This window comes from Puccinia triticina, chromosome 1A (assembly GCF_026914185.1).
Source record: "Puccinia triticina chromosome 1A, complete sequence".
In the NCBI taxonomy this organism is placed as follows: domain Eukaryota; kingdom Fungi; phylum Basidiomycota; class Pucciniomycetes; order Pucciniales; family Pucciniaceae; genus Puccinia; species Puccinia triticina.
The window spans coordinates 2,278,087-2,293,004 of NC_070558.1; the positions used below are offsets into that span (position 1 = coordinate 2,278,087).

The window sequence follows — 14,918 nt, forward strand, 5'->3', positions numbered from 1 at the left end:
CAATGAGAATTGTCTCCAAGAGCTGAAAATGGTCGGGCAGCTTCAGCACACCAAACGGCACACAGCTGGGGTACCTGGAAATCAATTCAGACTCAGTGACAACTTGCTGCAATTCTGGGGAAGGGAAATGGAAAAAATTGGCTCACTTCTTGCAGATCAATATTGCCTGTCCCAGATATCCCCATGGAAGTCAGTTTTTGGTTATGACTTGCCTCCCGTTCTTTCTTGGAGCAGCTCGTTACATGTTTAGATAAATTTGATGGGGAAGTGTTGTAAATCGGCCAATGTATTCTGCTGCCACAACTGAAAAAATTCAAAGAGATGATGATCAATCATCATTAGATACAGGTAGGACAACAATAAAATAACAGCAATGAAATTGACTTATGTTTTACAAGGGTAAGCAATCATCCTCCGACCGTTTTTGTTGAGTATATTGCACTATGAAAAAAAATCAAGCAATTGCTGTCAGTTGACATGCACAATCCAGGGTGAGACTTTAAGTTCATCCATGTTCATTCCATGATATATCATGGGGTAGCTCAGCATCAAAAGAAGATAGTGAGTTATATGGTTTAAGACTGTAGCTCAGTGGCGCACAGTCCAAGCCGTCTCCAATTGTCCACCTCTGCACACGTTTCCGGGAAGAACTTTGCAACTTATTGTTGCCACTAGGAAATCCTTCCCGTAGACCCCCGTGGTCCCTACTATTGGGTAGGTTTTCACTTGGGTCAGTGTTTGGGTCTCGGCGGAGAGCTTTGAGTCTACTGGGATGCCTCTGCCTGTGGAGAGTCTCAACCCGGTAGGGAGGAGCCTCTCGGCAAACGCCAGTGTATCAAAGACTCTCCTCCTGAAGCAGAGAGGAAAGCATAGGAGAGGCTGCCGTGGCAGGTGTGGAGAAGGGGTTTGGGCTACACCCTCAACTTGGGGAGAAGCCTGAGCCTACACGAACCCCCACACTTCGACCTATACTTTCCACCCAAACACTGCAAGAAGTATACCTTATTGACGGGTGAGATTGCATTGCTTGTTTAAAATCTGCGAGGCTGATGAAGGCTCAGCGAGCTCTTCTGGATAGAATCCCCAATGCAAAACCTGCCGCAGGATGGTTGCCAATTACCCAAAGTAACTCCAGTAGCAAAATCCACGACGAGGGCATTTCCTGTCGCCGAGTCTGTGCCCGGCGTATGTATGCCGCTGATTTTGTTATTGCCAGGCAAAGAGTGATAGCATCCTTTCACGCGCTCGTAAGCCAAGAAAGTTACAGCTGATGAGTTGTAACTACGCCAAGTGGCCTCCCCAGCCGCGTATCATCAAAAGATAAGACCGTGAAGGTCCCTTCACGGTGTGACCAGTGAAACACAAAATAAGGAGAGTGCTTTCAACTATGGCTGTCAAATTATAAAGATCACTTGCGACAAAAATTTTGCCAAATCCTCTGGAAGCTCAATGATCAACTGATGTTTCACATCTTGGCCGGAGCAGATGCCCCTCGATAAGGCGTCTGCTGTATTATCTTTTGAGGTCACTCTTTTAGCAATCAACTCGACCCCTTCTTTAATTAACATCTTCTGGATCAACATCCATTTGCCGTTTGCATTGATGTCTCTAGTCTTCTTGTTATTAATCCTGTTTTCCGTAGTCGTATTGTCGGTCCAAATGATCAGAGATTTGCCCCTTTGGTTTCTGAGTTTCAGAGCCATCAGAAGTCCAAGTCGCACTGCAACCGTCTCCAGGTAAGATATTTGTGTTGATCTACTTCCAGGGTTGTGGAGCTTGAATTGTGCCCAATACTTCCCAATCAAGATGCCTATCCCAAAAGATGTTGATGCATCACCCACCCAGCCAATGTCAATTGGTGGTCTGTAGTTAATTATTTGGGTGTGTTCAAAGTTTTCCAGGGTCGTCTTCCACACTCCTAAATCAGTAATGACGTCTGCCGGGGCTTCGCGCAGAGCCTTTTGATACTGCCAGGACATGAGCCATTGGTACAAGGAGTTCAGGTGGCAGCGTAAGTGCGGTAGGATATAGGATACATGATTGAGGCGCCCTACTAGGACCTCCACGTCTTCATAGTTGAAACGGGAACCCTTCATGAGATACGGCTGAATTTGGCTTAACCGTTTTTCAATTTTCCCTTCTGGCAGGCGTACTGTCTTGTCTACCCCGTTCCATACAAACCCTATAAATTTTTGTTTGGCGCTGAAAGGTGAATACTTTGTCTTGTTTGTTAATACACCCACTTCTGTAGATTTCATTACTATCTCTTCCATATCTACCGGCGTCCCTTCAACTCTTACGAATAATTTATTGTCCACCCATCTGAATATTGTGACCAAATCGAAATGATTCTTCATGATAAGTTTCCACGCATCCGCTGGCCGCCCAAAAGATCCACATCCAGCTACGCCTCCAAAAGTGATCCTTGTGCCTACTAGAAAATTTCCATTGAATTCTCTCACTGTCAAGTATTTTCATTGGGACATCATCGTGGGAATTTGCCTGTAAGCTTTCTCCCAATCAAATAGGGCTAGTTCCAGGGGTCGAGCATCCTCTGCGAAGAACTTCAAAACACGATTGAAATCATCCCATGTTGTTTCAAAATTTGACTTATCTACAGATGAGTTCACCAATGGTATCACAGGATCATTTTTTGGAAATGACAAATTGTTTATTGGTCAAATTGCACTGTCGCTGTTTACCACCGCACCTAAGGGGTTTGATCTGGAGAACCCAAAATGCGCTATCATTTGATCCTGTGAAAAAGGCCCAAACATCCTCATAGCTTTCAGTTCCTTCTCTATAGACTCCTCAATTTTTGGCCTTGCTTTCCCAGAAGATGTGTGATTATCTGGGGTAAAGCAATCCAAGTTTCCCAAATTGTGATCTGGAATACCCTGATCAAAGCCATTCCTGAATCCTGTTAGCACGTCTTTGTATTCCGGTAGTAAGTTGCTTTCTGCTAGTGCGTCTTCCCATACCGATAAATTCATTTCACACCAAATGGAAGTCGTTAAGGCAGACAAATCAACTGGATTTGTGACATCATTGTCAAGGTTAAATTGCGGTAATTCCTTGACCAAAGACATATCTTTTGACCAGCTATTACAAATGTAAGCAAAGTAAAAAGGACAAGTGTGACAAAGAAAATTGAAGTCAGGATTTATATGACGCCATACATACTAAATCACAGACAGCATCTTGTGTAATATCACAAGATTTGTTATTCATACATTTGTAATATGATTACAGCAATGAAATGAAGAATAAGCAAAACTAAGCCCACTAAGATTCTTTCTCTTTGGCCAAGGACAAATGATCTTTCTTTTTGAACAACCTAGAAGGACCTTGATCTCTCCTGTAGCCGCCACGCTCACGAGAATAGCCTCCATGATGATTGAATCTGGAGTCGTTGCTCCTTTGATAATCATAATCTCCGTATCCATGATCTCTTGGCCTTTTATTGTAGCCTTCTTCTGACTGGTGAAAATTGTTATAACCCCCATAATCTGAGTTACGTCGTTCTTGAGACCATTGTCCTGATCCCCTACCACGATAGCCACCTTTTCCGCGACTCAAGCCCGATTTGTGCTTCCATTGATCTTCACTTCCTTTTTGATTCTTGAAGCGTGGTTTACCAGTGTTTGGATTGTATCCATCCTTCTCACCCCCAATTGCATAAGGATTATCCGTCTCATTGTTCTTGCCTAACGTTAAAGTTATCCTCCAAGCCTCCCGCTTCACGTCATCGCAATACATAGAAATATCAACCGCTGAAATCGCTCCTGACTCCGTTGCCACTTGATATGAGAAAGCATTCTGCCTCACTATCATGTCATATCAGAATGCTGTCATGAAACCTTCTTCGCCAACAATTTTGTCCACGTTCTCCTTGTGTAAAAAAATCCACTCCGCAAATTTGGGGTAACCGTACAAGTCTCTGAAGGTAATGTAGAAGTTCCAATGATTCGTCGTCCATTTGCTAAACAACTGAGACCACTCGTTAGGGTATTTGTATCCGATGTAGTTTCCATCCTTTTCATCCCCTTTAGATCTCCTGTTTGTATACCATTGAATGGCATCCCATTGCCAGTTCTTGTCAAAAATAGTTAAGGGAATTGGACCTCTGAATTCTTGTATGTTACGGTCAAAATATGGGGTAAATCCGACATCAAAGTGTTTGGGAAGGGAGCCCTTAATGAAAACTATTGACATCTTATTGTTGGATCGTTTTGCAATGTTCAAAGCTGGATTAACCGCATTGCTTGAACTAGCTCTGAGAATGTCCGGCTTATCTGGAGCGTTCAGAGTAGAGCCCATCTGTCCGTAAATCTTCAAAAAGAAATCCGCCCCGTTCTTATCTCCTTTTTCAAAAGCTTCAGTTGCTTTATCCCAGACTTCTTGTTGAAGGGTTTTAACCACTTGGGCTGCCATTATGGGTGGCGGGTCATTAGTTACGGGCGGTGGGTCGTTGGCTTTGCCAGATGCTTTGGTAACGTTGACTTGACCTGGTTCAATTATGACCGGCACGTTCGACAAGATAGCCTTATATTCAGATGCTACATCTTCTTGAGCATCCTTCAAAGGAGTAGGTATCTCTGCATTGCCACAAACAATATACAATCAACATTGAGTGAATAATCTGATTCAATTTTGCTTCTCAGCAACTTTGAGAGCGTATGCTAACCTTTGAAACTATCTTCACTATCCGAATTGTGATTCGTATCCTTATTTTTATTGCTAATGCCAACTTGATCTTGTTGAAGGTCTTAAATGAAGCAAGTTATCAGCTAACCAGCTACTTTGGTTGCTAATTATTCAAATAGGAGAACTAACTACTTAAGTTCTCCTGGATCACAGGTCCTTCGACTACTGCACGATCTTCCGCGTCTAGTGCATACAGGCCTTGGACTTGGATTGCGGTCTGATTATCCGGTGCTTTGTTAAGCCTCTTATTTTCTCTTTTAACCATCTCTTCTACCATGGCCTTCTATCTTTGTTGTTCAAATACTTCTGTTATGCTTTGTCCGAGTATGCTGTTCCAGGTGCTGGTGATGAAATGTGATATGAGAATGAGTTCTGCTATGTTGATTGATTATTGGCTGTTCGTGATTTATTGACTGTTTGTGACAAAGTGAAATTGAAAATCTGAAAATAGCTTGCGGTGGTGAGCCGTGGAGAGACTGTGAAGAGAGTGAGCGGGATGAACAGTACCGTGGGACAAGAGGAACCGTTGAGCAGCTTATACCCCGGGAGGGTTTATGCAATGTGAGCACAAGCCTAGTCTCAAGCCTAATAGCTTGTAGTCACGCTTGAGTCCTCTTGGCCAGGCCTGGGCTCCCTCATTTGTGTGCTTGGACCTGGGCGACCTACCCCTGCGGGTCTGGTCACCATCAATCTTTGCATCTGCCTAGGGTCCCTGAGCCATCTGCCTCAACACCTGCACAGTACTGGTGCTCATTGATCATCAACAAGGGTGTTTACTCCTTGTTGACCAGCCTTGGGAAGAATTGGAGGACTTCCTGTCAATCTGGGAACTCAGATTTTTCTAGATTTTGCGGGGAAATCTGGGCTCAATTGTCCCAAATCCTAGATCTGCCTAGATTTCCCTGCAAAATCTGGGAAAATCTGGGTTTCCAGATTGGCGGGAAGTCCTCCATTCCTCCCCATCAACAAGAATAAGTGCCCATGTCAACTAGGAGGAATGCCTTGTGGTCAACAAGGGCATACTTGGGGCCCATGTTGACTGGGAGGGAGACCAGTCCATAACATGATACAACAGTCGACTGGGAGTAATTCCTCGCAGTCTACTGCTATACAACGACTTTGACCGGGAGGCTGTTCAATAACATTACTGGGAGAAGTTCCTCCCGGTCGACTGCCATACACAGCAGTCCACCGGGAGGAGTCCCTCCCGGTCGACTGCCATACACAGCAGTCCATCGGGAGGAGTCCCTCCCGGTCGACTGCCATACACAGTAGTCCATCGGGAGGAGTCCCTCCCGGTCGACTGCCATACACAGCAGTCCACCGGGAGGAGTCCCTCCCGGTCGACTGCCATACACAGCAGTCCACCGGGACTCCTCCCGGTCGACTGCCATACACAGCAGTCCACCGGGAGGAGTCCCTCCCGGTCGACTGCCATACACAGCAGTCCACCGGGAGGAGTCCCTCCCGGTCGACTGCCATACACAGCAGTCCACCGGGAGGAGTCCCTCCCGGTCGACTGCCATATCGAGCAGTCGACTGGGAGGAGTCCCTCCCGGTCGACTGCTGTGTATGGCAGTCGACCGGGAGGGACGACCGGGAGGGACTCCTCCCGATGGACTGCTGTGTATGGCAGTCGACCGGGAGGGACTCCTCCCGGTGGACTGCTGTGTATGGCAGTCGACCGGGAGGGACTCCTCCCGATGGACTACTGTGTATGGCAGTCGACCGGGAGGGACTCCTCCCGGTGGACTGCTGTGTATGGCAGTCGACCGGGAGGGACTCCTCCCGATGGACTACTGTGTATGGCAGTCGACCGGGAGGGACTCCTCACGGCAATGTTATCGACCGGGAGGGATTCCTCCCGGTCGAAGTCGTTGTATATAGCTTTTGACCGGGTAGGATTCCTCTTTGTCAACAAGGGCGCTTACTCTTGTTGACCCGGAGGGGTGGGGAGGTCAAGCATGTACCCGTGACCTCCAATGTGAGGGACTTTGGATGAGTCGGGGGCAGCTGAGCATTTGCCTCAGGACTGAGTCTGTGCACCTCAGACCAAGCTTCCTGCACCTCAGTCTAGTGCATTTTGCAATATGGACTTAAGTTGAGGAAATTCCAAACTTTCCAGGGTGTACCACCCTGGGATTGCCTCGTCCCAGCGCCAGTTCCTCAGTCCAACGAGTGAAGAGCTTATTAGAAGCCCTTGAATGTGCTTTCTTCGCCCCGATACGATTTGAAACAAACCGAGCTAAATCGTCTTCCAATCGCATCACAATGTACGATTCTACTTACTGGGGTACTACCCTGTTCTTCACTTCATGCTATCTCTCGGCAGGCCTTGCCATCATTCCCACTGTGTGGTTCATATTTCATGGCCAGTCTGCCGCTGCTTCGTTGGGTGTTTGGGTAACTGTAGCCGACTTGGTACATGCTGTAAGCTGATTGTCACGAATAGAGACAATTATTTGAATATCATCGTTTTTAACAGTTGCAATTTCTATTAGATTAACTCCACAGTGTGGAGGAAGGACGCCATTGATCGCTCACCCATTTGGTGCGATATTAGCTCACAGGTAAGTTTTATCAGAACTTCCAATTTCGGCCTTGTCTGGCTCCGATTTCCTAACATTTCGAATTATACCACAGATTATCCTCATATATTCTACAGGCTCCATATGTTCGTGTCTATGCATTGCCAAATTCTTGGCTTTTGCGTTGTCTCCATCCTCTAGGAATATTAGTCATGAGGATCGTCGACGGATCAACATTCGGAACTACGTTTTCAGCCTTGGGTTCCCCATCGCCATGATACCTTTTCATTTTCTCTACTCGCCTACTCGGTTTGGTCTTGTTCGAACGATGGGATGTGAAGCCTCATACGTTTTGTCGTGGCCAACCTTCTTCTTTTTCATCATCTGGTCCCCTATATTTGGAACTATCGCCTGCGGATATACAGGTCAGTGCCTCATAATTTTCATTCTCTATGTAGGCGCTAGACTGAGACCATAATTGAACGGATCGGTATTCATCTGATAGCCTATGTCGGCTACAAGCTTTTCCAATGGAAGTGTAGGAACGCTTCACCAAAGAATTCTACAAAGCTTCCTGTTTTAAGACTGGCATGGTTGTGCATCACTTACACAACTGCGGCAGTCCCACTGTCAATATATTACATGATCGACACCATTGTCCGCGGAAACTATTCGCATTTTTCTGTTAAAAAAATCAGAGCCAACGTAAGCCAAATTTTACCAATTACCCTAGTTCCAGCATAGAACACCTTGGCTCATAAATTACATTTTTTGCCCTGGTCGCCAGTCCACCGGAATTGAATACGAAGCTGACAAGCTCAAGCCTACTTTTTATGATGCTATGCCATTGATGGGCAGCGGAATTTACATCGTGTTTTTCACTTTCTCCGCCGAACTAAGAAACGTATACAAGCAATGTTTGTGGAAAACCTTCAATTTCTTATTCAAAAACCCATTCAAAACAAAGCACATTCCCGAGGAAGCTGAAAATAGAGGTTTTGGAAAGCATACCCAAATTCATGTCGATGTGGATTACGATACCGAGATGATGGAAATGCAAGCAAAGGCTGAATCAAGGTATGTTTTGGAATTCATCTGATTTGTTCCGATAGGTCACTTACGAGTTTTTTCCTCATCATGAACGTTGGAGAAAAACAGACAGTCATCTACAACAGTTCCCATTGCGAGAAAAACTAGTGTATCGCCTCCACCGCACACATCCATGTTTGAGAATATTAGATCCTCGAAGACCAGCTCTGACCAAACGTTTTGTAGCTCCCCGAATGCCATGACGCAACTGATTCCGAAGATGAATTGAATACTTTCCACATTTCTGATGTTGTATGCTTAGTCTAGAGCAGAATTTTGCAACTTGTATTCATTTTCTCAAATGTCAAATTCTATTCATTATTTCATTTCAATCCAAATTTGCTTGCGTGAAAAAATACCATTTTGACTAGTGGATGTCCAGTGCCACGTGGTGAAACAGTTGTCAATGAAATATTAAAAATGATGAACAAGACTTAAGTATCAAAATATATTGTTTTACCCTTTGGTGTCCTCATTGTAATTAGTGTCTGGATCTGCATATTTCCTCCTCTGAGTCTGAGGAATGGAAAGGGTACATCATTTAAAATCAATCAACTCCCAAAAATTATAATTCTGACTCCCAAAAGTAGTGGATGTTGGGAGGACTGGATTTTGATGTCTGGCTCTGGTCCTCAGGACCAAAAACTGGTCCAGGGATTGCTTGGGAGTTGGCAGCCAAATTCCAAAGAATAATTTGGGAGTCAGAGGCCCAATTTTGCAAAAAAATGACAAAAATCCAAAACAAAAAACATAAATTCTCACTGGGGGGAAAAAGGGGCAAGAGTGCAAATGGGGTCCTGGATGTGAGTGTGAGTTGTCCTGGCCTTGATTCTTGAGGGAGGTGGGAGCTTGAGTATTCCAGAAAGGTTTATATTGAGAATGAGGGGAAAAGGCTTTGATTTTGTTGATTGGTACACAGGGTGAAATACCTGAAGTTCACAGACTGAGTCTTTTTACACTGATGAGTGAGAAAAGAAATTGTTTGAGTTCACTAAGGAAGAGAAACTCCAATAGCAATCTAGTATAAGATATATACAAGATTGACTGTGTTACTTTTGAAGCATATTGAGTGAGAAATATAAGCATACTATCTTAAAATGTGGTTTCTACAGATTGCTGTGAAGTTTAAAATGAAGTTAACTAAGCCAGAAAAATGAGAAAACATCCAAGCATTATTCAAAAGACCATATTAGTTCTTTTTCAATATATGCATGCAATTCCATCATCTTTGTGTTCCTCTGTGTCTGATTTCCATCAGTACATACTGCATAAGTGCATAATTGTCAGCAGAGCTCTCTGAAGTGACGCACCAGTGAATAAGAAACTTGAGCTGATTATAGAAGGACATCAAGTGAGAATAGGTGAGTATAGGATACTTGAGGAGAGATAAAGCTAAGGGAAACAATGATAAAGGGAAAAGAGAAAGAATCTAAGAGAGAATAGAAAGCCCCAATCACTGTGTTGTGATTGCTTGGACCCAGTAGAGATCTTGAGACTACATGTTGGCTTGTAATAATCTGGGGATCCGTCCTTCCAGGAGGGTCCCTGTCTTTAAACATTTTTCAAGAATATGTCATTGCTTGGGCAAGGCTGTTTGCTTATTCATGAAGGAATATAATTCCCTAATGGTCCTTGCACCAGGCACCATGAAAAAATTGATGTGAATAGGTGTCAGGTGACATTCAGTAAAATATGCTGAAATTCCAGCGGCACTCCAACACTACTCCCCTTGAATAACACTGGCCCCTTTTTCATCATCAGGGGGTTCTACCACTTTTACATAATTTTATGGTTGGAGTTCAGGATGGAGTTAGCTTCACGTCACCTACCACCTACTCCCCTCAGCTTTTTCATGGTGAGGGGAGACTTTGGCACACTCTCTAGAGAGTACCAGAGTCTAATTTTATGTTGTTCTGGGTTGGATGTGAGTCAGATGTGGATTAGCACATGATTTTTAATTTCTTCAGAAGTCAATGGGCAAAGATGGCACTTTAAACCCGGGTACCTGTGGCGGGTGCGGGTACCTGCGGCCTATTTCAACCCAATCTTGACATCCGCATCCGTAACCGAACCCGCTGGCGGGTACCTGCGGCCATGGGTGGGTACCCGCCGGGTACCCGCCACTCACAAAGCACTGAGACAGCAAGATAACTTATATTTGCATACTATATACAAATAGGGTGATGGCAGGGTGATATAATTTCACTCAACCATCAACACATCGCCTTCAGAGGCACCAATTTCCTTCGCGCCAGTCATAGCCTTACTTTTTTTCTTTTCCATGTAGTTGTGGAGCGCCAGAGGCGAAATCTTACCACTTTTTGAATAGAACGCCAATGCCATTCCTCTACTTACCGATTTTGCATGGAGGTTGTGTCTCCTGGTGGCGACATAGTCGCGGCCAAAGCTGAAAGTCTGTTCCACATTGACTGTAGTTGCTGTATGAAAATAAAAGTTTTAGTTATTTTTGTGTTGCGACAAAGATGAAATAAGAATCTGATCTTAACTGGGCAGCTCATGATGTCAAGGGCCATCTGTAAGAGGCCATTGTGATTATTACCGCTCTGTTTCTCCTTGGCCCACCACTTAAGGGCATTGATTGGCTCGCCGTCTTCCAAATGGAGGCCGCCTGATAGCCATATGTCAATCGGATCTGACAGAGACTCAGTGGATCTTGCTACAGCAGCTGCACCAAGCCCTGCCAGAACCCCAGTTTGCGGCTGGAGGATGCTGTGATTATTTCAATTGGTCAGAGTGAGAAATATTTGTAAAAAGATTACCTTCAGCGTTCCTTTCCTTGGTGGTCTGGGGGCTGAATCCAAGTCCCTAGGCTTATACCACTTCTTGTACATCTCGCGAGTAAGAGCAATCGCCTCGTTGATCCATTCCTTAGGCCATTTGGCCAGCTTAAAATATTCATCCTTGAACGACGGATGGAGCACTGGAAGTATCAAAAAATTAATATTTACTTTACATTTAATTTGATTAGAATAAGTCAAAACTCACCCATTGCTATTCTGTATATGGGTGAGCAGTCTGTAAGTGCGTAGTACTTGTTTGTAATTTGAAGCCCAGCACGGCATGCATTTTGTAATGCAGCAGGGTATGAATGATCCTTGTTTGTAATCACGGCCAAAAGGTTTGCGGTGATTTGGTCGATCATAATGACGACTTCGGCAACTCGAGGAGAGCCTTGTGTTGATATTTGAAGAGTGATGTCGTAAAACGGTTTCAGAACCTGCACCAGGTCTGCAGCCAAGTCAAATTCTTCCTGGTTCACATGGAAGTTGCGGGCGGTGCCAAACCTTTTATCACGCTGCCACATAATACTGCAAAATATAGATACATATTAGTTTTTTTCATCCCTCGCGCAATCCATTGATATGCAAAGAGACTTACATGGCCTTCTTGCATCTGACAATGCTCAAAAGCTGCAAGTATGTCGAGTTCCAACGAGTCGGGACATCTTGTTTGACGTTATGAGGCTTCTTGCACTGGTTTCCCTGACAATGCTCAGTAAATTTTGCTTTTGAGTTCGGGGATTTCCTCAATTTGGTGGCGATTGCACGAAACTGAATGAAAATAAATATGAATGTTGAGGGTTAAAGGAAAGGATCAAAGGCACAGGGGAAAAAACCGACCTTTGCAAGCAAACGACGACATGAGTCAGAAGTATAAACATCATCATCTTTTTCGTCTTCAAGATCTTCAATATCGGCCAGAGTGAGCTCGTCCTCTACTGCTAGTTCGACATCGCATGCCTCAGGAAGATTGGTGGGCACCTCTTCATCTTCAGATTCGCTTTGCTCTTCCTCGTCATCAAACCTGTAGAAATATGTATACAAGCTTTAACCGGATGTTTTGACATCTGAGCAAGTAAGATTGTGAAATTGCTCACCCTTCAATGAGATCCTTAAGGTCTTCCTCCTCATCATAACCCTCATCCTCAGTATCTCCAGGGGTGCCTTTTTTGTTACGTGCAAATGGCCAAAGAACCGCCTTGACAATGAGATTGAGGATATGTGCAAAGCACCGTATTCACTGCGGCTTGCCTTTGAACCGCTTCAAATCAAGCTTTTCTAACTCGGCAATCATCGTCCCATTGTTTGCCGCGTTGTCGGAAACAATACCACAGATCTGGAGAGAGGAATAGATTGATGAAATTGATTAGTTCAAGATGCAACCAGAAAAGAGACAGGCAGGAATATGACTGTACCCGGTTTTTCAATTCAAACTTCTCAACTATGTACTCAACCATACGCGCCAAGTATTCTCCAGTATGCCTTTCTTGAAGCTGGACAAAGTCCAGAGGCATTGCATCCAACTCAACTGTGCCCGCGCCGTTGTCCAAAAGTTGGTAGACCACTGCTCCAACGATGTCAAATCCATTTGAGGTCTGCCAAGCATCAACCCCCAAGTAAAGGGCCCCCTCATGGACCTGAATGGAAGTCAGGGGTTTGACGTGCTGCAAGTCAAAAAAGATAGAAGTAAAAAAAAAGCTAACTCACTCGCAATTCCTCACGAAGGTTCTCCTGCACACACGAGTAGAGAATATGAATTGCTTTCGAGACCTTCTTTTGAGTTGGAAGATGTTTCAGGATTGTCAGATGAATAAGCCTCTTGAAGCTGGGTTCTTCCAAAGCCGAGAACGGATTTGCTCCCTCGGCACACCAAAGAGCACACCGCTGTAAGACCTGGAGGGAGTAGGCAATTCCAGAGAGTCAGATGAGTCTTAAAAAACACAGATAATGTAATGAATGGGGTGACTCGCCTCCTGCCGGTCAATCTTGCCTGTTCCCGATATACCAACTGATGCAAGAGTCTGGTTATTTGAGGGTTTCTGATGCTTCCTCAGGCATCGGCCTGCGTGCGTAAGAAGATTACTGCACAACGAGTCATATGCTGGGCGATTAATATCTTTAGCACATCTAGAAACATTTGGAATAGGATTAGCATCCCGTGACTCTATTTCTTGAAACTAATGGAAAAATTATACCCACGTTTTACACTTCCATGCAATCATCCAACATTGGAATTTATCAAGCTGATCGGACAGGGTGGGTGACTCGTAGGATGCATACGCAGAACTAACTTGGTTGGATGCGAGTTTCTTTGCGTGCTCTACAGATTCAAAATATCAAGTTTGATCAGCAAAGTAAACCAAAAGAAAAAATACCAAAACAAAGTACCTAGACGCTGCTCGTCAGTTGTTTCAGTTCCCGAATGTGTGTTACTGGGGGTCGCTGAGTCAACATCTTCCTGTTCGTTGTTTGAATCCACAAGGGGGCAATCAGTGTGTTCTTCAGATTCTTGCCAACTTTGGTGCCTTTGACGGGTTCGTGTCATTGTTGCGTAGTCGGTACGGGATGGGGGAGACAGTACAGCAGAGGGGAGGGCCTCGACGGACATGAAAAGGGAGACAGGGGGCCCGGTCGGGGCCGGAGATACTGTGCTGCGCGGCCGCGGGCCAACAAGACATACACCCATGGGCGGGTGTGGGCGGGTGTGGCTGTAAATACCCGGGTACCTGCCACATTTCCCTTGGAATCCTAGATATCCGCATCCACATCCGCACCCGTTGGCGGGTACCCGACGGCCCACGCGGGTACCCGCCAGCAGATAGCAGGTACCCGCCCGCGGGTTTGTTTGGCCATCTCTATCAATGGGAAGTGTGTCAGAAGTGATGTGGAATTGTCACAGGAACTTGTGCAATGTTTTATAGAACCATTTAATTTTCTAAGGATAAATTAATCACAACCTGTAATGAAATGATCCAGGTTTATTAAAATCACAGAAACACGGAAGGCAAGATCAAATTTTTTGCCTCTGCTCATTAGCAAAAATCCCACAAAAGTTTAAATTAATCCCCAAACACCCCGGAGGGCACCTCAGATTGACCCTCCAGCCCGTGCCGGAGCAACAGGCAAAAAAAGGTTGGTCAAAAATGTAATCAAGTGATTAGTGGGCTCCAGGGAGGGGGTGGGACAAAACCAGATCCCCTGGGGGGACAAACATCTTCCCCCACACCCTTTAAGTATACAACCCAGCTGCACACAGCCTGGGTCCTCATGCTTTGCACCCTGAACACCTCCACTTTGGTTCCCAGGGCGCTGCGCCTGGGCACACACAATGCTGGCCTGTATACACTTGTCCGAGTGGTTACAGGTCAGCTCAAGCGCCTAAAGAGGGGAATCAGTATGTCTATGACCTACATATCTGGACCAGTCATTGGGACTCACATCTGTTCTTGATGACCGGTCAGACCGGTCATCGAGGGGACTCACCACCTCTTGATGACTGGCAAAGACTGGTGATTGGGAGGACTAACAGCTGTTGGTGACTGGTCTGTACCGGTCATTGAGGGGACTCACATCTCCTCTCAATGACCAGTCTTTGCCAGTCATTGAGGGAAGTCACATCTTCTCTCAATGACTGGTCTTTGCCGGTCATTGAGGGAACTCACATCTTCTCTCAATGACTGGTCTTTGCCAGTCATCAAGGGGACTCACATCTCTCAATGACCGTTCTTTGCCGGTCATCAAGGGGACCCACATCTGGAACTCACCACCTTGCAATGACTAGTCAGACCGGTCA

At 45.3% G+C, this 14,918-nt stretch overlaps 1 protein-coding gene across 1 annotated transcript; it reads left to right on the forward strand.

Moving 5' to 3' along the window:
* Positions 1 to 6,978: 6,978 nt before the first annotated feature.
* On the forward strand, positions 6,979 to 8,553 carry PtA15_1A291 (uncharacterized protein; the record flags this gene model as incomplete). The annotated part of the gene is made up of 6 exons (XM_053165303.1): positions 6,979 to 7,137; positions 7,209 to 7,277; positions 7,351 to 7,660; positions 7,741 to 7,940; positions 8,023 to 8,312; positions 8,394 to 8,553. The coding sequence occupies 6 exons, from the start codon at positions 6,979 to 6,981 to the stop codon at positions 8,551 to 8,553; spliced, it is 1,188 nt and encodes a 395-aa protein (XP_053016508.1).
* Between the last annotated feature and the right edge of the window lie 6,365 nt (positions 8,554 to 14,918).